This window comes from Leucopleurus acutus, assembly GCF_964270905.1.
Source record: "Leucopleurus acutus genome assembly, chromosome: 9".
Taxonomy (NCBI): domain Eukaryota; kingdom Metazoa; phylum Chordata; class Mammalia; order Artiodactyla; family Delphinidae; genus Leucopleurus; species Leucopleurus acutus.
In genome coordinates this window covers 94283109-94309108 of record NC_139144.1, presented here as the reverse complement: position 1 = coordinate 94309108, position 26000 = coordinate 94283109, and the positions used below count along the sequence as shown (strand labels likewise).

Below are 26000 nucleotides of genomic sequence, written 5' to 3'. Positions count from 1 at the left end.
CGGGTTTCCCAAACTCAGAGCATCCTGCATGTTCCTTTCCCAATGACCTGGACAGGAGGCAAGACCTCTAGACGGGAGGCAGGATGGGTAGAGCTGTGTGCGCCTTTTCTCGCCTCCTCTACTGCACGTCGAGCTCCTGGGAAGGGAGCCCGACCTTTCCCTCGCTTTGTCCCCGAAGGCTGTCCTACCAACGCAGGCGCCCCACTCACACCTGCTGCCCCGCACAGACTCAAGCCAGAGGAGGAGCGAGAAGCCCGTCACGTTCGCGCCAGCCAGGTTTTCCGGCTCTGACCCCTCCTCGTGGGCCTCCCTCCCGGCGGGCGCCCCCGGGGGCGGGACGCGCCGGGCCATCAGGGCGGCGGACCGGGTGTTCCGTGCGGGTCGGGGCGGTGCCGGCCGCCGGCCGGGCCCAGGCCTCCAGCGTCCCGCGCGTCCCCACCCAGGAGGCGGATCCCGGGGGCGGGCCGGACTTCGACCCCGCGCCGCGCAGCCCCCGTGCGCCCGCGCCCCGCGCCTGCCGCCTGCAGCCCCGCAGGCAGGAGCCCGGCCCGCCGGGAGGTGGTGCTCGCCTGCCCGCGCCCGGGCCCGCGCGTTGCCGGGCAGCGGCTTGGAGGCTCCGAAGGGGGCGGAGCGGGGAGGCCGGCGTGCGGCTGGCTGCCCCCGTCCGTCCGCGGTTCCGGCCCCCGGCCAGCCCCCGCCTCGCCGGCCTCCCTCCGCGCCGGTGCGCGGCACCCCGTCCCAGCAGTCGCCGCCGCAGCGGCCGCCCCTCCCGGGCCTGAGAGCGCTGAGCCGCGAGGCCGGGCCGGGGCGCCGACCGGGACAGCCAGAGGCGCGGCGCCGACGCCGAGGCGCGGCCATGGAGGGGAAGACCCGCGCCGGGGTCGCGCTGGTCCCGGGGCCGAGCGACCGCGGGCCTTCCGCCCGCCGCGCCCGCCGCCGCCGCCGCCGCCGCCGCTCGGGGCTGCTGCTCCCCGGCCTCTGGCTGCTGCTGCTGGCCCGGCCGGCCTCGTGCGCCCCAGGTAAGCACCGCGGAGACCCTCCGGCGCGACCCTGCCTTCCTTCATTGCTGCTATTTTCAAAATCCGGCTTTCCCCGCCCATCCTCTTTTATTCTCCACCGCTCCCTCGCCCTCCTTTCTTGAGATGCTTTTCCATTCTTGTTGGGCCCAGCAAATAAAGACACGCAGAAAATAATACGAAAAAGCAAGCGGGTTCTGGCCAATCTTGCTGAAGGTCTGCAAAGCTATTCTGTTATCCAGGGAGCCTGTGGCGGGTCTGGTGGCTTCATCTCAGAATGTGCCTTTATTTTCCCTGCAAAACGCAGGCACTGGAATTGTATTTGTGCATGGCTATATGAATATGGTTACATCAAATTTTTGGAAATACTTTATTGTCGGGGCGAAGGGGTACATTCGGTGTGTTTGCTTGAAGACAGTATTGCATTACTCTGGGTGGCCCTGCTTCCCCCCGATGCAGGCAGCTGGCGGTGTCCCCCAGTGCACCAGGACACAAAGAACATTCAAAGAGTATCTCTTGGAAAGCGCCCTGGCCATGGATCTTTCCAGGGAAATAGCTATTGCTGTTACTTCTGCAAAGGCATTAATACAACAGAATGTGAAAATATTGTGATTCTTAAGTGTCAGGGCGTGAAAGGAGTAAGGGTTGTTTTTATAATAGATGCAGTTTACTGACTGTTAGCGTGGAATTAGGAGGCATGATTTATGAAGAAGCATGTGGGCGGGTTTTGTTGTTGAGGAAATGATTTAATTCATATTGCTTCTCTGAAATGTTTATTTGTCCACCCCGAGCCTACACAGAGGATGGTCTGGAAACCATCTCTGAGATGACATGCTGCAAGCCAGTGATTGCCCCAGCACACACACACTTGACCACTTTGGGGGCAGGAAAGGTGGAGTGAGCAGTGCGCAGAGCTGCTGCACACTGAACAAAACCAGAAAGCCATGGAAGCCACTCCAAATCCTCCCTTCTCATGGGAGCAGTGCCAGAGGACTGGCAAGTGGCTTTGGAAGGAAATGGAACACATTTGAAGGTGTCCCTGGACCTCACTGTCAGAATTATAACCAGTGCCAGATAGAGGATGGGACAAAAAAGCATAGGAAGGGACTTAAGGGATCATAGAATGGAACTGCTCCTCTGGCTGAAGAGGAAACTGACAGAGAAGTGACTTGCTCAAGGTCACAGGCTAGTTGGTGCAGACTCATCTCTTTTCCATTCTCCTTACGGCTCTTAACCCGTGGACTTATGCACACCTGAGACCTCCTCATAGATTTCCCATAACTGGGTAGAGCCCTGCTCAGGGAGTCACACCAGAGCTGGGGGGACAAAATGGGTCTCTTTCATGCAGTACACAGAGAGTGTAAACAGCTTTGTCTGACCTAGCTCCTCAGCTCCCAGTCCTGCCTCTGAGCGTTCTAGCCTGTGTGTCCAGAGGAGCGGAGACCCAGGGCTTTCCACGAGAAGAGGTAATCATGAAGAGGGCTCTTGGCGTTAGTCAACAAAGCAAGCCCATCCGATACTCATGGATTCATCTGCTGGGGGACGTGGCAAGCTAATTGTTCCCATTTACTGAGTGCTTGCTGTACGCCAGGTGCTGCATTTTACTTACATGATCCGATCACACTCATTTTACAGATGAGAAAACTAAGGCTTCAGGAGTTTAGGTTAGTTTGACTCCAGACTCTACGCATGTAACCTCTCTTCAGCTTCCCCATGTGAACATGGCCATCTGGATTTGCTGCAGATGTTGTGGATAATATAAGTAATTCTCTTGATAAATTTAGAATAAATGGAGCTGTTTCTACTGTTCCTCCATAACTTTCTCGTCGGTGCAAGTCTGTTCCTGTTCCCCCTTAAACCCCAAATACAAATATTCAACCTGGTGACTTGAAATTATATTTCCGCTCTAGAGCTGACAGCACGGAAGCAGAGACTTCTTCATGGGTTGGTGTATTGGGCTCCCCTGGTTGAGGCACGCAAAAAATAATAATCATAAAGCTGCTTCTAGGCTGGGTCATAGGATAGGAACTGAGAAGGGGAGGGACACAGCGCCAGTCCTCAAGGATCCAGGTGGAGACCCAGAGCAGCGCATAAGCAGGTGCCGACCCCTGCACGGACTGTCCCCGGATAGGAGAGGCAGTGAGTGAAAGGGCTCCTTAAGGAAGACCTCTTAAAGGTGGCCCCGATCCACTTGAAGGCTGAGAGGAGTGATATTGGTGGAGGGTGGCTTCCTGATGCAGGATAGCTGGGCATGGTGAGTGGCAGGTGATCCTGAAGAGATGCTGCATTTCAGTCCACGTCTTGTCTCTGTGCCACCAGGACCCTCTGGCTCCTCTTCCTGAGTGTTGTATTTTCACCATTGGAGTGGGGCTGGGGAGGCTTTGCCGAACATGCCGTGGTAGTTCTCTTTCTGAAGAGTAAGTGGTATTAGTCAGAAAGTGGCATGTCTTACTCCTGCCTTGGGTCTCCTAGATGAGGCTGTAGTCCCTTCTGTGGCTGCCTGCAAACTCGCGTCTCCTTCCGCAGGTTTGTCAACTTTTGTTAAATGGAGTCCACCCTCCAGTTGCTCCCCTTATTTCAGTCTTTGTTTAAATTTCTATGTTTTATTGATTTCTTGTTTATTTCTATTTCATTCAGCATTTTGATTGTGCCCTTTTTTGTTTGCTTGTTTAAACATTTATAAGTTTGGTCTTGTGGAAACAAATTGTAATATTTTGGACTTATTTTTGAATGGAGTCCTTTTAGGAGATCCTATATCCACAATATTAAAAGAAAGGGTTGTGCCCATTTCTTCATCTTATTCAAGGATAAGTCTTTCTTAAAGTAATAGTTATGAAATTGATAACTTCGGAAATTATTGGAAGGTACAGAAAACAGGTATCCATAATCCCATAACCTATAGCTAACACTGTAAATAATTTTGTCTTTCCTTTGTTAACGTTAATAAAAAGAAAACTGAATTATATGTATTTACTTTTTTCACTCAATATTTAACTTAAGCATTTCCCTATTCATTAAATATTGTTCAAAAACAGTTTCCGTCCTAATAATTTACTTAATTATTCTTTTATTATTTCCAGCTTTTTCTGCTGTTATAAATAATGCTATGATGAATAGCTATGTAGGTGAGGCTTTGTCTATATTTCTTTGTGCGTGGGCTCTGCTGAGTGCCTAATACGTGTCTCAGTAGGTGGTTGTTGAATGAATCAACTTTTTATGTAAAGCTGTAATGCTGAAATTAACCCAAGCAGTTTATGCAGTTCACTGTTTTACTTCATCATAACCAGCATGGAATATTATTTTTAAAACTCTTGTTGCTTTAATTTTTTATTACTTTTGAGTTGAATTTTTTAATATAAATTTATTTATTTATTTATCATTTTTGGCTGTGTTGGGTCTTTGTTGCTGCACGCGGGCTTTCTCTAGTTGTGGCGAGCAGGGGCTTCCCTTTGTTGCTGTGTGCGGGCTTTTCATTGTGGTGGCTTCTCTTGTGGAGCACGGGCTTTCTGGGCTTTCGGTGCATGGGCTTCAGTAGCTGTGGCACGTGGGCTCACTAGTTGTGGCACGCGGACTCTAGAGTGCAGGCTCAGTAGTTGTGGTGCAGGGGCTTAGCTGCTCTGCGGCATGTGGGATCTTCCTGGATCAGGGCTCGAAACCGTGTCCCCTGCATTGCCAGACAGATTTTTAACCACTGCTCCACGAGGGAAGTCCCTTGAGTTGAATATTTTCTGTTTATTTTGTATTTGTATTCTGCGAATTTTCTGTTTTTGCTTATTTACCTGTGATATATATATATATATATATATATACACACACACGTATATATTTAAAACTTTTCTTTATGTATTAAAGATAACAACCTTTTTTCTCCTTTTTGTTGTGTTCTCCCCCTCCAAATGGATTTTCTTTTAAATTTTATATAATCTTGAAATTTGATTATTTTGATTAGCAAAATCTGCCATTTTGTTTTTCTTCATTGCGCTTCATGACATGTTAAATTTTTATCTTAACGCACTATTTTATTATTAGCTTTTTGAGGTGAATATTGTTACACTTTTTGAGTGGTTTAGGACCTATAAACAAAGACTTAGATAAATGTTCCGAAGGTGTGATTCCTCGAGCCTCTTGGGGACGTGCGGGTGCTTGTTAAGAATGTAGATTTCTGTGGCTCACCCTTGGCCTACATTAGAATCTTCGGTGGTAGTAACTGGGAATCTTCCTTTTTAACAAGTTCACAGCTGATTTTTAGGCACCTTCACCTTAGAACCAATGATCCAAATACCATAAACCCCTAATTGAAAGTTAATGGCATTTTGGGGATATACCACTTAATATCTTGCAATTGTCTTTTAACTGTTAGAACAGTTGATTTAAAATCGTGACATTGAAACTGTTTCTGGTTATATCTTGTTTGCTTTGTTGTCTTTGAATCAAAGGGCATAGAGGATGTCGTTTTAAATCCTCACCTCCTGGCCCCTAGGGAACAGCTGCTGCGGTCTTTGTCAGGAAATGCCTCATTTAATCCTGAAAACAAAACCCGGCAGGGTTGTGAAAAGTCACGGGGGACCTGGGAGCCACAGGTTTTTTTTCTCAGTGCCTTGGGTGCTAGAGGCAGCTAATTACTGTAATTATAATTACACTAGGTTGATTTTCCCAGATAGGAAGATGCTGTTCTCACTGATCTAATTTGTTTCCAAGTTGTGACCACCCACCTTTCATCTGCAGCTCACTGTGACATGATTTCTCTCTCATGTGCTTAGGCAGTATGATTTGTTGGAAAGCACATTGAATTGTGAGTTAACATACCTGAACGTGCTCTTCTCAGCCAGTGACTTGCTGTGTGACTGTGGATAGGTCACCGTGTCCTGGGTTATTTCATCAGTGTAATAAGGGGTCGCTGAGATGATCTCTAAGTTCCCTTTAGCTCTTATATTTCAGGTCCACAGGTTGGATACCTTGGAATGCACTTGTTTAGCAACTGTCCTACTTCTACTGAATGTTTGTGAGTGTCACTGTCTCACTGTCCTGTAGATGTTCTAGCCCAGTGACTTACTGAAGGCCATTGTATTCAATACTTCTTTTTTTTAAAAAAATCCTCCTCCACTCTTTCCTCCTGCATCCCCACCCCCAGGACACCCACCGTGTCCATTTTCTCCTGATCCCTTGCATCCTAGATCCCCACTCCCACCCCACCTCATAAACCTAGTCCCAAGAGCACAGGCTGTGGAGTCAGACTCGGAGGTCATGAGAACCACGGGAGCCCCTGCAGGTGGTTAGGCAAGAAGGAAGTGACGTGACCAGATTTGCCACCTGTCACTTCATGGTGGCGTGGGGTTGATGGAAATTTTGAAAACATGTATAGACTTGGTCATGTTTATAGGCTTCAAGGAACAATCAGTAAAGATACAGTGGTTGAAAATTTAAGAAAGAGTAGAAGTAACTGAAGGGTAATTCCTGCAAAGTGAAGAAGCTCCCGTGGGCAGGCTGGCGCACCATAGCGAGTGGGGGAGAAATAATGGGGGAAGGAATCGGGGGGACTGCTGGAAGGTTGGGAGTGAAGCCTAAGGTGATGGGAGAAATCTGTAGTGTCGCCAGTGCATATGTGATGCCGTTTGTCCTGTAGCATCTGACTGGCCGTGTGTGGCCAGGGAACGTGGGCGGTTGGCTTGAGTCAGGTTTAGGAATCTTGGGCAGACGCGGTGAAGGGCCGAGGCAGTGGAGGGATCTGTGGTGGGGATGCCGCCGTGTGGAGTCTGGGCTGGATGAGGAAGGAGGGGGAAGCAGTGGATGGAGCAGTGGGAGAAGAGCGGGGATGTAGGACATGCGGGCGGGAGCAGGGACTAGGACGTGGCGGGTGCAGAGTATTCAAAACGTTGGTGCTGAAAAGGGCCAACAAGAGGGGGAAGTGAAAGGATTTGAAGCCTGAGACTTGCCCTCCTCAGATCGAGGCTCAGCCGCAGAGAGGCTGCTTTTCAACTCCAGTTTGTGCTTCGTGGTAACCAGCCGGCAACTGCTGGAGGGCCGAGTCCTGCTTTGGGGGGTGCTGTATCTGTTCACGGGGGTGAAATAAGGCAGGACGTTAAGGGAGGGTGAAGGGGGAGCAGCAAGTAGGAGTCCCTGGGGCCGGTGAGGAAGGGGAGGAATCGGCCAGTACGGGGTGGGCTGGAGGAGGAGACAGATGTGGCTGGAAGGGGCGGCAGTGAGCGCCGGAGCGAAGGCTCCCGGGGGTTTGGAGGGTATGAGACCCAGGGAAGAGTGGAGGAATTTACTTTATTTATTTATTTTTAAAATAAATTCATTTATTTTATTTATTTTTGGCTGCATTGGGTCTTCGTTGCTGCGCGCGGGCTTTCTCTAGTTGTGGCGAGAGGGGGCCACTCTTCGTTGTGGTGCGCGGGCTTCTCATTGCGGTGGCTTCTCGTTGCGGAGCGCGGGCTCAGTAGTTGTGGCTCACGGGCTCTAGAACGCATGCTCAGTAGTTGTGGCTCGCAGGCTCTAGAGCGCAGGCTCAGTAGCTGTGGCGCACGGGCTTAGTTGCTCCGCGGCATGTGGGATCTTCCTGGACCAGGGCTCGAACCCGTGTCCCCTGCATTGGCAGGTGGATTCTTAACCACTGCGCCACCTGGAGGGATTCACTTTAGGCTGGAGGAGAGCAGGAGGAGGCTAGACCTGGGGGCAGAGATGGGCTGAGGGGCTGGTGACTGACCCCCCCCCGTTCGTGGGGATGGTGGACGAGGCCCTCTTCTGAGAAGAAGGCAGGTGTGAGAGGGGCTCGGGAGCGTGAGGAAGGAGACCACCACTGGTCTCCGGAGGAGATGAAGAGGAGGTGAGTGGACGAATCGCCGGGCGGCACCCGGCCTGGCTGCAATTGGGAGGCCTGTCTCGGCAGCAGGCCCGGCAGGCGCGCTCTGCTTGACTTTCCTGCGGCCCTGGTGGCTCAGAGCCAGGGCAGAACGTGAGGGGGTGACAGCCATCCTGGGCGGTGGGTGGCACGTCTCAGCGGGAGGTCGGGGCTTGGGGGCCTCCTGCTCGTGTTGATGGGCAGGTGTTTGCGGCCCTGTGGAACCAATGGGAAACTCTCCCCGCTCCTTTCTTTGTTCTCGTGTTGGGGCCTGTGGAAGGAACCCTTCATTACCGTGGTTTTGGGTGCTGGGATTAACTTTGGAGCCAGACAGCCTGAAGGGCTGCTGTAAACGCTGGGGAAATCCTGCTGGGAGCCTTCAAAGGGGGAAGACACCCACACAGACACACACAGTCTTCCACAGCCATCTTGTAGGAGAACTTGCACTGAACCCAGGAGATAGGTGTGGACGGGGTGGGGGAGGGGAGGGGAGGTGGCAAGGCCTTTGCGCGTGCTGCGCGCTGCGTGCTGCGTGGAGCAGCCTCAGGAGCGCGTTAGGAAGGCACGCACCCAGGTCCCGCCCGGATCTGCTGAATCTACATTTTAAGGGCCTGCCTTGGTGAGTTGTCTGCACACTAAGGTTTGAAAAGCTCTGGCCTAGGCAGTGTTTCCTTGAGGTTGGGTGCATTTCCAAGACTTTTGGTTGTTGCCTGTTAGTGGGGAGTCTTTAGCTCGTAAACATTCAGGTTTCAAGTTGGTTGGGAAAACTGAGCGAAGGGGCAGCCGCGGGTTCAGAACTGGGCTGGCGTCTGGTGGGACACATCGCTTAGAGAACTGCTCCTGCTGCTGTTTGCCCTCGGCCTGGGCGTGTTGGGAGGCCTTTCGGCCAGCCCTGCATTGCCCTGCAGCGATCTTGGTAGTGACAGCTGAGGATTACAAAAGCACCTGGAGGCAGCTGAAGCAAACAGGTGTCAAAAGTGTGGTGAACGTGGAAGCAATTCAAGTGCCCATCAACAGACATGAACACAATGTGGTCCGTCCATACAAGGGAGTTATTATTCCTTCTTACAAAAGAAGGAAGTTCTCATATAGGCTGCAACATGGATGAGCCTTGACATTAATGCTAGGTGAAGTAAGACAGTCACAAAAAGACAAAAACTGTATGACTCCAGTTATGTGGTATCTAGAGTTGTCAGAATCACAGAGACGGAAAGTAGAGTGGTGCCCGCCAGGGGCTGAGGGGAGGAGGGAAGGGGAGTTAGTGTTCAATGGGAGTGGAGTTTCAGTTTTGCAAGATGAAGGAAGTTCTGGAGATTGGTGGCACGACAATGTAAATGGACTTAACGCCACTGAACACTTAAAAATGGTTAAGACAGTAAATTTTATGGGGGTTTTTATTTTATTTTTTAAAAACATTTATTTGTATTTTGGCTGCGTTGGGTCTTTGTTGCTGCGCGTGGGCTTTCTCTAGTTGCGGCGAGCGGGGGCTACTCTTCGTTGCGGTGCGCGGGCTTCTCATTGCGGTGGCTTCTCTTGTTGCGGAGCACGGGCTCTAGGTGCGCGGGCTTCAGTAGTGGTGGCTCAAGGGCCCTAGAGCAAAGGCTCAGGAGTTGTGGCGCACGGGCTTAGTTGCTCCGCGGCATGTGGGATCTTCCCGGACCAGGGCTCGAACCCGTGTCCTCTGCATAGGCAGGCGGACTCCCAACCACTATGCCACCAGGCAAGTCCCTTATGTGGGTTTTTTAAAACTACGGTTATTAAAAAACCAAAGTGAGGCAGAGTAGGAACTAGCTGGTTGGGTAGCAGGAATGAACATTCATCAGAGCTGGGAGCCACCGTGGCCTGGGGGCAGGGCAGGAACACAGGACAGGTGCTCGCTGTGGGAACATGCCGGCTGAGGCAGCTGACAGGCTGGGATGGAAAGGCCTCTGCAGGCCATCAGAGGCCAGATCTGATGGGGGCAAGTCGGCAGCTGGTGGCTAGGACAGCAGTCACATTTCCTGCACTTGGCTCTGTGGCACCATCAGGGATCTCCAGGCCTCTCAGCCTCAGGACCACTTCACCTCACGTCACCTCATCCCTCATCCCTCACTTCTAACCTCACCTTTCACCTTACACTTTATCTCTCACCTCACCTTTCACCTTATGCTTTATCTCTCACCTCACCTTACCTGTCCCTCATACATCACTTCTTACCTCACCTCACCTCACCTGTAGTGTTGAGAAAGCCATTTGATGGAGGATGAGATGGGGATGGGGCTGGGGAAGGGGACTCTAGGAAGGGGCTGGAGTTTTCATCCTGGGCCTGAATAGAGTCTTAAGAATTTATAAAACCAGATTCTTCTTCCTTGCCCTTGGAATCGGGCTTTTACATATTTGGATGCATTTTCAGACTTACAATAGTTTTATTTTTTTTTCTGATTGTAAAAATGGTATGTGTTCCTTCCACTAATGTGTACTTACTGTTCCCTCTGCCTAGAACATTCTTATCTCAGATGCGATCTCCATGGTTTACTGCACCCCTTCTTTCAGGTCTCTGCTCAAGTCTTACGTCATCAGAGAGGCCTTCTCTAACTCTATTTTCAAGAAACAGCAGCCCCTCCGTAATTCCTTGCACCTGACCCTGATTTGTCTCCACGGCGCTTATCACCATCTTACACGGGTCTGTTTATTCTCCGTCTCCCTCCACTAGACAGTCAGCTCCACCAGGCCAGACTCGATCTGTTTGGTTCTGAGTTGTTTGTTTACCTGTGCAGCAAATCTTTCTGGAGCAGCCTTCTCTGGGCCGAGACTGTGCTGGGCCCTGGGGATGCAGCGGTGAACAAAGGTAATTACATGATGATGTAATTACCTTTAGGTGATAAATGCCATGAAGAAGTGGAGGAGTAAAGGGCTTGGGAGTGAGGGGCTGAAGTGTGAATCTGGGTGGTGAGGGAGGCCACGTGAAGAGGGTGCCTGTATTAGCTGCTGGGGCCTTCATAATGAAGGGCCACTAACCCGCGACTTAAACCGGAAGTTTATTGCGGCAGCGTCCCAGGTCAAGGTCTGCAGGGTCGAGCTCCCTCTGAAGGGCAGTGGTGGGGAGGGTCTGTCCAGGCCTCTCTCCTGGATTCTGGCAGGCCTTGGCTTGTGGCAGCGAAACTCCAGTCTTCACGTGGGGTTCTCCCTGTGTACATGTCGGTGTTCAAATTTCCCCTTTTTATAAGGACAGTCATTGGATTAGAGGCCCACTCTACACCGGTGTGACCTCATCTTAGCTACCTACATCTGCAGGGACCTTATTTCCAAATAAGGTCACATTCTGGGGTATTCGAGGTTAGGACGTCAACCTATGAATTTAGTATGTGTGTGTGCGGACATGGTTCAAGCCATAACGGTAACACTTACTCTTAAGATTTGAAGGAGGCCAGAGGGTGAGCCAGGCAGGTCTTTGGGGGGCGGTGTTCCCTGAAGATGAAGCAGCCAGCGCAAAGGTGGGAGTGTGCCCGTGTTGGGGGATGGGAAGGAGGCCAGTGTGCCCAAAGCAGAGATGGTCGGGGAGGGGAGTGGGAGGAAGTGGGTGCTGGGTGGGAGTATCATAGGTGTCACGGGACTGGTCGTCACCCCAGGTAAGGTGGGAATTAGAATGAGAGGAGTGACGTGACGAGGCTTAACACGTCGGATTTGTTACACATTTAGTGAATTCCGATGGTACAAAAAGATGTGAGTTAGAAAGTGAAAATCACCCCAGATCCCTCCACTCAGATATAACCACTATGACATTTTGGTGTTTCTCCTTTCAGACTTTTTTTTCACACGTATAAGCGCACACACATACACGTGAAGGAACAGTGCCGTCTTCTACGTGCTGTTTGCTGACTCGCTTTTTGTCACTTCACACTTTATCCTAGAGCCTTTCCCTTGTCAGCAAACATAGATCCACATCATGACTTTACTCAGTGCTGTGGATGTTCTGCACTTTATTTACCCGGTTCTCTGTTGATGGATAATTATATTGCTTTCAACTTGTGCTGTGATAAAAAAACACTGCTGGGCTTCCCTGGTGGCGTGGTGGTTAAGAATCCGCCTGCCAATGCAGGGGACACAGGTTCGAGCCCTGGTCCGGGAAGATCCCACGTGCTGCGGAGCAACTAAGCCCGTGCGCCACAACTACTGAGCCTGCGCTGTAGAGCCCGCGAGCCACCACTACTGAAGCCCGCGCACCTAGAGCCCGTGCTCCGCAATAAGAGAAGCCACCGCAATGAGAAGTCCGCGCGCAACAACGAAGACCCAGCGCAGCCAAAAATAGATAAATAAATTAATTAAATTTAAAAAAACAAACCAAAAAAACCCCACTGCTATGGGCATCTTTGTACATCTATCTTTTTTTTTTTTTTTTGTGCTGTACGCGGGCCTCTCACTGTTGTGGCCTCTCCCGTTGCGGAGCACAGGCTCCGGACGCGCAGGCTCAGCGGCCATGGCTCATGGGCCTAGCCGCTCCACGGTCCCGGACCGGGGCACGAACCTGTGTCCCCTGCATCGGCAGGCAGACTCTCAACCACTGTGCCACCAGGGAAGCCCTGTACATCTATCCTGGCATGCTTTTCCAATTATTTCCTTAACATAAATTCCTGCAAATAGAACTGTTGGACTAAGCAGCATTCATGTATTAAATTTTGGTATATGTTGCCAAGTTGCTCTCTAGAAAGATTGAAGCAATCAACATTCTCTCTAGCAATGAATCTGAGTGCCAGTTTTGCTTCTACCTTTCCATAATATAGGCTGTTACCAATCTGTATTATCTTTGCCAAACTCACAGGTAAAAAATATCTACTTTAAAAAATCTCTTTTGGGGCTTCCCTGGTGGCGCAGTGGTTGAGAGTCCACCTGCCGATGCAGGGGATACGGGTTCATGCCCCAGTCCGGGAAGATCCCACATGCCTCGGAGCGGCTGGGCCGGTGAGCCATGGCTGCTGAGCCTGCGCGTCCAGAGCCTGTGCTCCGCAACGGGAGAGGCCACAACAGTGAGAGGCCCGTGTACCAAAAAACAAACAAACAAAAAACCAAAAAACCCCCAAAATCTCTTTTGCATTTCCTTGCTTGTTAGTAGGCACTCAGGCCTTTGATTGAGGTCCCCTTTGCGTTCCTTTCTCTGGTTTCCCTTGCAGAAATCTCAGGGCTGACCTGGGAATAATAATACCCAACAATTACAGAGCGCTTATCGTGTGCCAAACATTGTGCTAGACGCAATGTATCATGTTTAATCCATACAGCAACTCCATGAGGTAGGCACTATTGTTATCCCCATTTTACAGATGAGGAAAATAGAGGTTAGAGAGGTTCACAAACTTGCTTAAGGTCACACAATTAGTGGGAGGAGTCCTCGCCCTGGGAGTTTCCTTCGCTCTGGGTCCATGTTAGAGAATGACTCCATGAACTCTGCCATTGAAATGCCCACTGCCCACTCACAGGCTTTGCTCGCTTGGTAGAGTGAGCTCTGTGGATCCAGAGCTTCAGTCAGAGCCACCTGTGGCCCCTCGCCAGCCCCTTGCGTGTGTCAGAAGTCTTGGCTGTGAAGGCACACCCAAGGCCGGGCACGTAGAAGAAGGTGCTCACCAAATATTGATTAAGAGAAATGAAGGAAGCAGGCTTTTGAAAGTTAGGGTATTATGTGAAGGTGCCATTTTGTTTTACTTCAGATTAAAAATTAAAAATTTCAGGGCTTCCCTGGTGGCGCAGTAGTTGAGAGTCCGCCTGCCGATGCAGGGGACACGGGTTCGTGCCCCGGTCTGGGAAGATCCCACATGCCGCGGAGCGGCTGGGCCTGTGAGCCATGGCTGCTGAGCCTGCGTGTCCGGAGCCTGTGCTCCGCAACGGGAGAGGCCACAACAGTGAGACGCCCACGTACCGCAAAATAAATAAATAAATAAATAAAATAAAATAAATTAAAAATTTCAAAAATAGAAAATTTCAGAAAGTTAAAATTCATATTATGAGCCCATATTCCATATCCTGCAGGACAGAGGGTAATCATTTTCCTAATACCAAGTGACATTATCTTACTGCATTTCCTCTCTTATCATGTCCTGGATCATATCCTTGTGGTTTTTTTTTTTTTTTTAAAACATCCAAGGATATTTTATTTTATTATTATTATTATTTTTTGCGGTATGCGGGCTTCCCACTGTTGCGGCGTCTCCCGTTGCAGAGCACAGGCTCCGGACGCTCAGGCTCAGCGGCCATGGCTCACAGGCCCAGCCGCTCCGCGGCATGTGGGATCCTCCCAGACCGGGGCTCGAACCCGCGTCCCCTGCATCGGCAGGCGAACTCTCAACCACTGTGCCACCAGGGAAGCCCTCCTTGTGGTTTTGATAATATTTCTACTTTGTTTCAACTGTACTGTTTTTCTGTAGCTTGTTCCTGACAGCAGAGTGTGTGGTTGTGATACATCCTCTTTATTAATAAACTGGTGTATACCACCGGTTTAAAAATCAATTTCTCATTAACTTTGAAATTTTGGTGGGAGGAAGTCGATACCTTAAAATAAATACATTGTTTGAATCCCAACCAGTGCACCAAGCTGTCCTACTTCCATTGTTTTATATGCCCCTTGAGCCTTTTTAGTTCTTCATAAAACACAGCGTCTTAACACCTTGAATTCTTGCCTGGATCTGGTGTTAAAGTGTAACCTAAATAATTTCCAGAAATTTTAGGCCTGAAACTGTTCTTTTTTTTTTTAATCACAGTGTATGTAGACTTTGACCATTGGCATCCTTCAAGTTCCTCTTCTCCCTCTTCCAATTCAGGGTTCAGCTCCTCATGAGAACAAAACAACATGTAATTGTAGAATATGTATTCGATCACTTACGATAAACTAGTTGTGCTGCAGAAACAACCCTCAAATCTCAGTGGCTTTCAGTTTGTGGCTTCTGGCTTCACCATGCTGATCTTTCCCTTTATCTCTTTCCTGCACCTTTTGAATCCGGTTCTTGAAATTTTGCTTTCTTGGATCCTATGGTTTCTTCCATATTTGTCTTGGGTTTCCAGTGCCAGAATGCATGTCTGCAGGTAGACCAGATGTATGGAGGTCCCATTCATTCACACATGCATGCATCATTCAGCTAACACTTTTTGAGCACTCACCACCACTTGCTGAGTGCGATGCTGGATGTGGGGATACTAAGATAAACATGGAAGTCAGTCATGGCCCTGAAGGAACTCAGTCCAGTAGGAGAGATAGTCCTATACATAAATAACTGTCCAGCAGTATGCTAAGTGTTATAATAGAGGACTGCAGTGGTGATATAAAGTAGTAAATGTAGGATGGAAGAACTGTGTGGGATATTTTGTTTTAAGATGGGATGTACGATGGAGCATTCTTTTAGTGCTGAAGGCGAACACTGTTTCAGTTATCTGTTACTGCATAACAAATTGCATCAAGATTGAATGGCTTAGGTGGGAGGGAGGGAGACGCAAGAGGGAAGAGATATGGGAACATATGTATGTGTATAGCTGTTTCACTTTGTTATAAAGCAGAAACTAACACACCATTGTAGAGCAATTATACCCCAATAAAGATGTTAAAAAAAAAGATTGAATGGCTTAAAACAATAATGATATTTTATTTCTAGTGGTTCTGTGGGTCAGGAATTTGGACAGGGCTCAGATGGGTGATTCTTCTGCTCCATGTAGCCTGGCCTGAGGTCCCTGACTTGGCTGAGTGTAGTTGGTACTGGGACTGGGCTGGAAGGTCCACGAGGGTTTCCCTCACATGTCTAGTGTCTTCGTGCTCTTCCACATACCCTCCCTCTCTCTCCCCATGTGACTGTCTTGGGCTTTCTCAAAGAGAAGTGGTCTCAGAGTAGTAGGTTGTCATATTTGGCTTCCAAGAGGGACGAAGCAGAAGCTGCCAGTTCATTTAAGATTGGGGCTTGAAAGTTCCCCTGCTGCATTCTCTTGGTCAGAGGAAGTCACCGGCCAGCCCAGATTCAAGAGGCGGGAGGGACTAGGATCTACCCATTGGTGGATGGAATAGCATGTGCTTATGAATTGATGGTTGGTCCTCTTTGGAGATTATCGACCACAAGCACAAATTGGTTGAAGATAATGGGGAAAAAGATACAATTACCAGGGCAAGTTCTCAGAAGAGACAGAAATAAATGATAAAAGCAATAGGAATTATAATAGCTAACCAACATTTAATGTGCACTTACCACATGCCAGGCATTCTTCTAGCCACTCGACATGTATTAATTGTATTAACTTACTTCATTCTGGCAACAACCCTGTCAGCTACAATTATTAATTCCATTTTACAGATGAGGAAGCATATACAAGGAGGTGAAGTAGCTCGCCTTAGGTCACACAGCTAGTAACTGGGACAGGAGGGATTCAAACTCCGGAGCATTCTTGGACAGGAAGAATGGTGCCTCTTCCACTGAGACAGATGGGACAGAGGGAGTGATGGGTGCAGGTGTGGGTGGGTGCAGGTGAGGGGTGGGGGGATGATGCCACTGAGGAACTTAATGTCTGGTTGCCTCATTTCTTTTGGACGGTAGGGTGGTCAGCACTTCAGTGCGATGGGGCAGGGGCAGGTTGAGCTTTGTGCAAGGAGTGGTTTATAACTGTAGGGTCAGTGGACCATAGCAGAAGGAGTAGAGCCGGAAGCTGTAAAGTGATGGTGAATGGTCGAGGGCCCACGGAGGCGAGGGTCATTTGTGTACAGCAGCATCCTCCCTGAGTCCTGTGGGGATTTCTGCAGCAGGGTTGTCAGGTAGAGAAGCTACATCTTGGGACTGGTTCCATAGTGGCTCTTTCAGCCCATAAGAGTATAATAGATCTATTTTTTTTAATTTTAATTTTATCTTGATGTATAATTGATTTAATAGATCTATTTTCTATCCAGCTGCTGCTATGATTGCTTCAGTCTTACAAGATTTCCCTGGTGGCTCTCAAAAAGCAGCATTTCCAGCAGTGATTTGAAAAAAATCCCCCTGCATTGACCCTATAGATGTTTCTTGCCCTTTAGCTGGGTGCCTATTTAAAGTACCCTTCAAGTGCCAAACTTCAAGTCTTGAGACAGCTTTTAGGACAACTTAGAAGTGGATTTCAGCCACCTGCTGTGCCCCCATAAGAGACTCTGCTCTTTTTGGTGGGCTGGGGGGTGTGGGCATTGGCTGTCACCCAGGTCACAGGGAGGGGGAGATGGCTTCCGCTCTTCAGGTCGTGCTGATGGCCTGCATGGGGCCCGTCTGGTTATGAAGGCACTGAGGGAGAGGCTGCATTTTGTGTCCATCCATTCCCTCTAATTGCCCTTGTTGTGTGGGCTCTGTAGTGCTCTTGCAGTTTCCCAGCACTCCGACCAATTACGTTCCTGGAGACTTTGACTGATTCGTAGGAGTATATCTTCCTAATAGTTTGATCACTTTGGAAGGTCCGGAAGGCACCTCCACCTGTCTTCTTAGTTCTACGTGCCTTAGAAAGCATTTCTTGAGAAAAGCACATTCCATACAGGAGAAACAGCTCTACCTCCAGGAGGGCTCTAGATAAACTCCCGTGAGGTGCCTGCCACTGCTGCCTGGGCTCCAGCCTGGGTGTCTGGGAGGTTCAGCCTTCTGCTGGGATTGGAAACATTTTAGTGTGTATTTTCTGACACATCATCTGTACTATTTCCCATGCCACAGAGTTCCAGGGGTTAATTCTGTTTCTCCTGGACCCTGGTAGCCTCCCTCAATTGGTCAGCCTTTGAGCAATTGAGCCTGGGACATCACTCTAATTCCTGCTTTGATTCACCCTATCTTGGATTAACTTTTGAAGCTTCTGACCAGACCAGATTTTATCCATGTCAGGAAACTGGCAGTCTTTTCTATCTTTGTCCTCTAGTCCTGAGCACTGACCTGATACAACACAGCCATGACATTTGGAGCTGAAAATTATTAGTCCTTGAGTGTTTGAAGACAGATCATGTCTAGCTCAGAGACACAGTTCCCTACACAGTTGCTCTGTGATCATCACTTTGACTCTGCAGTTTAGCTCTTTGGAATTTACTAACTTATAACTCTGACAGTAACATTTACATAATTTTATAAAGAGATTTGTTAATGGATCATCTAATCAAGAAAAAAATGTTTCTAATTTAACATAAATTTAAATCTTATTTTGTAACCAAACATTCAAGACATATTTCATGCTGAAATAATTGATAACCAGTGTCAACGTTAAAAATGATCATAACAATGATTACATTTTCTGCATTTATAAAATCTGGGTTATAATTGCAGGCTTTTCATGGGAAATAAATACAAAGACTCTTTGCCCTGTGCAGTTTGGGCCTCTCGGCCACACACCTTCATTCCCTTTTCCTATGGTGGGGTCCCTGTTAGGGTCACCTGTGCCCAGCACTAGTGCCCAGCACTAGTAAATGAGTGAGTGAATGGATGGATCAATGGTACTTTTTCTAGTTGTTTATGGTCATGATTTCTGGTAGTCTTTTAGTTTTGATTGTTGGCTAATTGCCAAGAGGGAATACATTAATATACACCAGGTTTTTATAATACTACTACGGTTGTTTGATTAAAAAATTATGGGTTAGAACTTTTGGCCACAGTGCAAAAACAAATGTGTACTTCTCTAATAGTGTAACTTATGTGCCTACCTGAACAGGAACAGTTTCTGAGCTCTGCCACATCGTTTGGGTCATATTGGATTGTTGCTGAGTGATCCAGAAGTGTCTGCCGTCCACATCAGTTAAGGGTGACTAGGCAGAAGCCGGTCCTCTCTGGAGCTGGGAGAGGAAGAATAGCTGGTGGGAGAGTAAGGCAGCAAGAAACTGAACGGGGGAGGGAGAAACACAGTTTTAAAAATAATCCCAGGCAAAGCCGTTGTCATGAGAAGTGTGTGACAGGTTGTAAAATAGTTCCTGAATCACAGAACTTTACAGCTGGGAACTTATGTAAATGTTCATATGTGTGTCGATTTCTACTTCTGTGGCCCTGACAAGATGCCCCAGGACCCACACCTTCAGGATCCAGGCTGTAGAAGTCGGAGACTGTTCATTTAGGGCACAGCCAACAGGATGAATTTCAGCCTTTATTATTATTCTGTTCAAGATTCCAATTCTGGGGGGAGAGCCTGGGGCTTGGGTTAGGTGCCCATCCCTTGACCATGAGGGAATGGGCATCTTGGTTGACAATGGTACCTCGATCATGGTGGAGGGTGTGTTCCCCAAAGCAAGACTGGGGGAGTGGGTACCATGCAGGCTGAAGCTGCAGATGCCCACTCCTGTGGCCTGCGTGTGCGTCACATGCCCACTCATGCTCGGCACGTCTTTTCACCTGTATACACACACATACTCTCAGGGAAACATGCGTGTACGTACACCCAGAGGAAGACATTCAGGCAAAGATGAGGAAAGACAGAAATACGTATTAACAGACATTTTCACAAATACAGCATACACAAAGACACGCGAGTACATAAAGAAGCCTCATGTGTACAAGTATACAGGTTAATAGCAGTACATACACCGAGACACCTATAGATAGATACATGGAAATAAATGTTTAATTTTACAGACAAACTCAGGAGTCCATGCCTTTAGCAGAGTGCCTGGGTGCTTGGAGATAAAATGCACTGGGGAAGGAAGGCTGAATGGTAGAGGGTGGAAGAGGGAGAGAGAATAGAGGGACAGCAGAGATAATGTCAGGGCAGTGAGTGATATGGGATGTGAATGGGGTCCAGAGTTACATGCGTTAACAACGTAGTTGGCTGAGATCTATCAGTTGACTCTGGGTTTCTGCTTGTGTTTTCGTTCATGGGCCTCTTGGCTCTGTTCCTAGTCAGCGTGTTCACTAAGTTCATTTGATCAGAAGGGCAGTGTGATGCCACAGATGGCAGTGTCCGTGGTTTGTTCAATCTTCATTTTTCTCGATCTGCCTGTAATAGTGGAGAAGCCTTTCCCCCTTTCCTGCCTCTCCACCACACTGCTCTGGCCATATGGTCATTCCCCTAAGAGGAACTACACTGAGTTCTTTATGTCTCAGTGCCTTTGCACATGCTGTTCCTATGCTGTTCCTTCTGCTAGATTGCTTTTTCTCTTCCTCATTTGCCTGATTTTTCTCCCTCCTCAAAAATCTCAGCCCAGATATCACCTCCTTCAGGAAGCCTTCCAGAAATCCCAGAATGGTTTAGACGCCATCGGTCCACATGCACCCCTATGATGGCACTGACCACTCTGAGCAGTATTTGTTTCTAATTAGATTGGAAGCTTCTTGAGGGTAGAAAAATGGTGCAGTTTTTGTCTTTGTGTCCTCACTGCCTAGCACCATGCCTGGCCCTCAGTGAAAGTTTGTTGACTATTTAAATGCGTGATTGAAGAAAAGAATGATCCTGTCAATGAATGATTGAATGGATACGTGATTGTATGAGCGACTGAGTGAACCAGAGTAATGACTCAGTGAATGCAGTACCCTGGATTCATCAGCTGCTTCTTAAAGCTAGACTTTCTTTTATCTTTCACTGCTGCTCCCTCCTCCTGAATCCTAAATCAAAACTCTTTTCACACCCTCTTTTCTTTCTTAAAGATTTTAGTCAGTATCTTGGCCCTAGGAGTCACCTCTATACATTTGAGCCTCAAAACTGCGTCTTTGTCCCAGACCTAGTCCTTGAACTTGAAACCCCTGTGGATGTTAAATGTCATTTTTTAAAATTATTATTATTTAAAAATTTTTTTTGCGGTACACGGGCCTCTCACTGTTGTGGCCTCTCCCGTTGCGGAGCACAGGCTCCGGACGTGCAGGCTCAGCGGCCATGGCTCACGGGCCCAGCCGCTCCGCGTCATGTGGGATCTTCCCAGACCAGGGCACGAACCCGTGTCCCCCGCATCGGCAGGCGGACTCTCAACCACTGTGCCACCAGGGAAGCCCAAATGTCATTTTAAATTTAATACTGTCAATGTCCAAGTTTCCTGCATATCGTTGACTCCTTCTGTCTTGGGGTAAGAAAAGTTTATTTATCTCTGATTATAAATAATACCCATTTATATATTCTTTGGAAAATATGGAAAATATATTTAGAAGAAAATAAACACCTTTATTTCTATCATCTAACAATAACTGTAGTATTTCATGAACAGTTTGATATGCGTCTTTCTCATCTTTTAAAAAAAAGTACATACAGGGGGGCTTCCCTGGTGTTTGGGAATCTTGGCCACACCGGGGATGTGATCCTGGGGGACTGAGGGTATGATCTGGGGGTGGGAGGATGGGCGCTGGAGGAACACAGGCTCTTTTCTGGAACATCCCCTCTGCTCAGCCTTCAGGGTCCTTTCCTTTGTTAAGCACCTCTTTCCTCACCCTTCTTTGTGCCACAGCTGTGTTCATTGCCTCGGTTTGACTGTTCCCACCGTGTATTACAGTGATTGATTGGTTATCGTCGTAAGAATACATAAGATTTACTCTTTAACCGTGGTTCAGGGTACAGTTTTTCAGGGTATTAAGTGCTCCCATTGTGGTGCAGCCATCGCCACTGTCTAGCTCCAGAACTTCTCATGCTCTCACACTGAAACTCTTACAGCGACTTATTTTTAATTTTGTTTTGACTCTCAGACTAGGAGCAATTTGGGGACCGGGACAGTGTCTCCAGATCCCAGGAGTCCGGTGCTGTCTCTGGCGCAGGGTGGGGGCCTGTCAGTGTCTGTATGAAGGGATGGAGGAGCCACCCGAGGGCGCTTCAGAGGAGCGCGGCGTGGGTGGTGACTTAATGAGTCCCGGCTGATCTGTTTGGGGGTCTTTCCTGTGGCGTCCTCAGCCTCTTGGGCATCACAGCTCGAATGCTCCAAGGCTCTGTTGTCTCCCTGTTCTCGCGCCGTTGCTGGATCTGCCTTCCATCTGCGGCTTCTCCTTTGCCCCACCTTAGTCCCCCGTCTCCTTATTCCGACGCTGCTCACTCTCTTCTGCACTACGCAAATCTTCCTGTGGTTCTTGCTTTTCCTTTCCGCCGAAGTTCCTCTGCTGGAACTTGAAAGTTTGTTTATTTATTTATTATTGTTTATTTATTTTGGTTGTGCCAGGTCTTAGTTGTGGCACGCGGGATCTAGTTCTCTGACCAGGGATCGAACCCAGGCCCCCTGCATTGGGAGTGCCGAGTCTTACCCACTGGGCTACCAGGGAAGTCCCGGGTTCTTGCTTAAGGCCATCTTTTCCCCCAAATTGACGAGCTCTGCATGGTCCAAATCCCTTCCTGGAGAGGCAGAAGCTTCAGTGAGCCGGGAAGGGTGGTGCAAGACCACATCTGGAGGGGAAGCGGAAGTGGAAGACCCACTCTGGCATCCTTTGGGAATAGAGGGGCCCAGAGGCAGAGAAATTCCCTGAAAGACGTAGGGAGGAAGCAGACCATTTTTGGCCAGAGGGCAGGCGCCCGGGGAAGTTCTTTCGGCTGTTGCCTGTGTCTTGGCAGGGAGTGGGTGTTAAGGATGCCAGGCCAGCTTGTTCGATCAGTTCCAAACTGCTTAGTCTAGCAGTTCAGGTCCTCAAGAGTCTCACCCCCTCTTCAACCCTGTCTCCCATTACATGAACGCCTGAACTGCCCACCTGACCCAGGTTAATTATGCCCCAGATGGGCCCTCTGTGTTCTGCGTTTAACATCTTACTCATGCTGTTTCCCCCAGAGGCAACACCTGCCCAGGCTTCCCCAGTTTGCTAAATTCTATCTTCAGAGCAAAGTTCAGTGCTTATTTTTTACTGACAGGGTTCAATTGCACACATGTCTTCTGCTTCATATTCTTCTAGCAGTTTCTGTTTATTACATCCATATTACACACAGCCCCTTGTTAAGAGCTAATTTAAATTATTATTAATCTAACTTCCTCTGCATACATCCTATCTCTGTGATTAGATTATTGGCCCCTTGCCTTGCACAGAGTAATATTATTTCTGATGACTAGTATAATATTTCATTGAAGGAGGCCATCAAGAGTGCGATGGGCCAGTTATTTTCTGTGCCTCTGAGGAAGAGAAATCATGAAGAGAAAACATTGCCACTTAAATGACAGCACACCCTTGGTTGCAAATGCATCCTAATTTCAGATATCTTAGAATGTGGAAAAACGCTCCTTTGAATGGATGAGTCATAATAGATGTGAAATAAGTGTTTGTTTAGTTTATTTTGTTTCATGTGTGTGTGTTTGTGTTGTGTGGAAGATAGATGAAATTACAGGAAAAGGTCTTGAAATTTTATTTCTTGAAAATTTTAAATTAAAGTCCCATGGATTCTCTTTTTGGGAATGTGAATCACGTAACCTCCCCCCCTTTTTTTTTTTTTTGCGGTACGCGGGCCTCTCACTGCTGTGGCCTCTCCCGTTGCGGAGCACAGGCTCCGGACGCGCAGGCTCAGCGGCCATGGCTCACGGGCCCAGCCGCTCCGCGGCATGTGGGATCCTCCCAGACCGGGGCACGAACCCGCGTCCCCGGCATCGGCAGGCGGACTCTCAACCACTGCGCCACCAGGGAAGCCCGTAACCTCCCCTTTTGAATGTAGCACTACATTCTTTCCTGAGGTGGCTTTCCTCATTTTATTTCACTCACGTTTTCTTTCATTTTTTTTGTTTTTCACTATGGATTTTTCAGCTTGTTTGTTGTGAGGTTTTTTTTTTCGGGGGTGAGGGTGTGCAGTGCTTCATGTAGGAAGGGTGACTTTTTTTTTAAAGCCTTATAGGACCTTTTAAGAACTCTTCTTCAAGGAACCAAGAATCTTTTCAAGATTATCACAAAGTGACAGAAGTGATAAGAGTTAGTGTCTCTCAAAGTGAGAGAGTGGTAGTGTATATATGGACATATATACACTACCAAATGTAAAATAGATAGCTAGTGGGAAGCAGCCGCATAGCACAGGGAGATCAGCTGTGCTTTGTGACCAGCTAGAAGGGTGGGGCAGGGAGGGAGATGCAAGAGGGAGGGGATATGGGGACATATGTATATGTATAACTGATTCACTTTGTTATAAATCAGAAACTAACACACCACTGTAAAGCAATTATACTCCAATGAAAATGTTAAGAAAATAAAAAATAAAAAAATAAATTACCACACACACACAAAAAGTGTCTCTAATGCCAAGTGCAAATTTCAGTGGGTGAAACATGCATTTCTAGACTAGAGTATACATATTTTGCTAAAGTGGCCCATTAGGTGATTATTATATTAGTGTCTGGTTAGAGCTTCAGGTCCTGGGAGTTCACACCAACAGCTTACGGTTCTTACTCCTTTACCCTGAGTGAGCTTCATGAACATCACTTGATATATAGAGTCCTTAACTTATTCCTAAGCACGACAATTTTCTGATTTTACTAGCTGAGAAGAGCAGAACAAGCCTATCTTCCCTTTCAGGTTCCTGATGATGAAAATGCTCACTTGCCTTAGCCTGATTCTTTTATGTGCTTCATCTTTTTTAAAAAAAATTAATTAATTAATTTTGGGCTGCATTGGCTCTTCGTTGCTGCACAGGGGCTCTCTCTAGTTGTGGCGCGTGGGGGCTACTCCTCATTGCAGTGCGCGGGCTTCTCATTGTGGCTTCTCTTGTTGCAGAGCACGGGCTCTAGGCATGCGGGCTTCAGTAGTTGTGGCTCGTAGGCTTCTAGAACACAGGCTTGGTAGTTGTGGTGCACAGGGTTAGTTGCTCCATGGCATGTGCAATGTTTCCAGACCAGAGATCGAACCCGTGTCACCTGCACTGGCAGGTGGATTTTTAACCACTGCGCCACCAGGGAAGTCCCTGTGTGCCTTATCTTGTTTAGACCTAGAGCCCCGGATTCTTCTTTTCCCAAGCCATATTATGAATGATCATACTGAGACCTGGCATTTTGGCGGGATGGCTTGCCACGTGTTTGTACATTGGTTCTTGACCTTGTGCACATTAGAATCATCTGCAAAGTTTCAAAATTCCAGTGTGTACCCGGAAAGTTCAGTCAGAACCTCTGGGGTTGGGACACAGCCATCAGTATTCTGTTCAGAGCCGCAGACGATTCTGATATGCAGCTAAGGGTCCCTTGCGTTGTCTTAGTCTATCTAATGACACTCTGGAGCGTGTGTTCTTCTCCGCATTTTATGGATGGAAACACTGAGGACAGGATTGATCAACCCAGTGTTAGTGGAGATTCAAACCCAGTTTGTCTGATTCCAGAAACTGTTCTTTCAATACATATTAGTTATGCTTTGGAGCCAGACTGTTTGGTTAAAACAAAGCAGTGGGGCTTCCCTGGTGGCGCAGTGGTTAAGAATCCGCCTGCCAGTGCAGGGGACACGGGTTTGAGCCCTTGACTGGGAAGATCCCACATGCTGTGGAGCAGCTAAGCCTGTGTGCCACAACTACTGAGCCTGCGCTCGAGAGCCCGCGAGCCACAACTACTGAGCCCGTGTGCCACAACTACTGAAGCCCGTGTGCCTATAACCCATGCTCCCCAACAAGAGAAGCCACCGCAATGAGAAGGCTGCGCACCTTAACGAAGAGTAGCCCCTGCTCGAGGCAGCTAGAGAAAGCCCGCGCGCAGCAGCAAAGACCCAACACAGCCAAAAATAAATTAATAAAATAAATGAAAATTAAAAGAAAATAAGATAAAAGCAATGGCCTCCTGCAATATTTACAGAGGTGACGCTGTAACATCAGTTCATCAGTACTTTTAAATTCCTGGCTATTGCTCAGGCATCTATATTGTGTTCCTTTTTCCTGTAGTTTGCTCATCAGGGCGTATAGAATTTCTGTCATTTCAGGAGTGTTTTCCGATTAGCATTTGATTAACTCAGTCCCTGAATGATCCCAGAGGGATGAGGCGTTCAGTTTTTGGTGCACTTCTTTGGAGTCAGCTGCTCTGTGGAGAGAGCAGGTGTTATCATCCCACGGGTGGGTTTATAGCTTAAGCCGCGCAGTTGCTCACTTGGGAGCTGCTTGAGAAACCGCGGAGATGGACGTAAACTGGCCCCTGGGCCAGCCCCGTGAGTGCAGAGCTAACAAAGAGGAAGTGCGGGGAGAGGAGGTCAACTGTGCATTCCAGGAAATGCCCAGGGAAGGGAAGGGCAAGAGAGAAATAGTGCCCGGAGCAGCAACAGGGTTAAGGAGACAATGTTCCAGGGAGAGAAGGCCTGTGATGTTAGAAGGCGAGACGGGAGATCTGA

General features: G+C 48.4%; 1 protein-coding gene across 2 annotated transcripts in view; it reads left to right on the top strand.

Moving 5' to 3' along the window:
- Positions 1-835: 835 nt before the first annotated feature.
- The window catches only part of KIAA1549, a gene marked incomplete at its 3' end in the record, with an annotated part of 146176 nt that continues 121011 nt past the window's right edge, over positions 836-26000 (top strand). For both annotated transcript variants that reach the window (XM_082846118.1, XM_082846117.1), the window contains exon 1: positions 836-1019. In XM_082846118.1, the coding sequence (XP_082702244.1) occupies positions 857-1019 (163 nt within the window). In that variant the 5' untranslated portion in view covers positions 836-856. The remainder of the gene's footprint in view (positions 1020-26000) is intronic.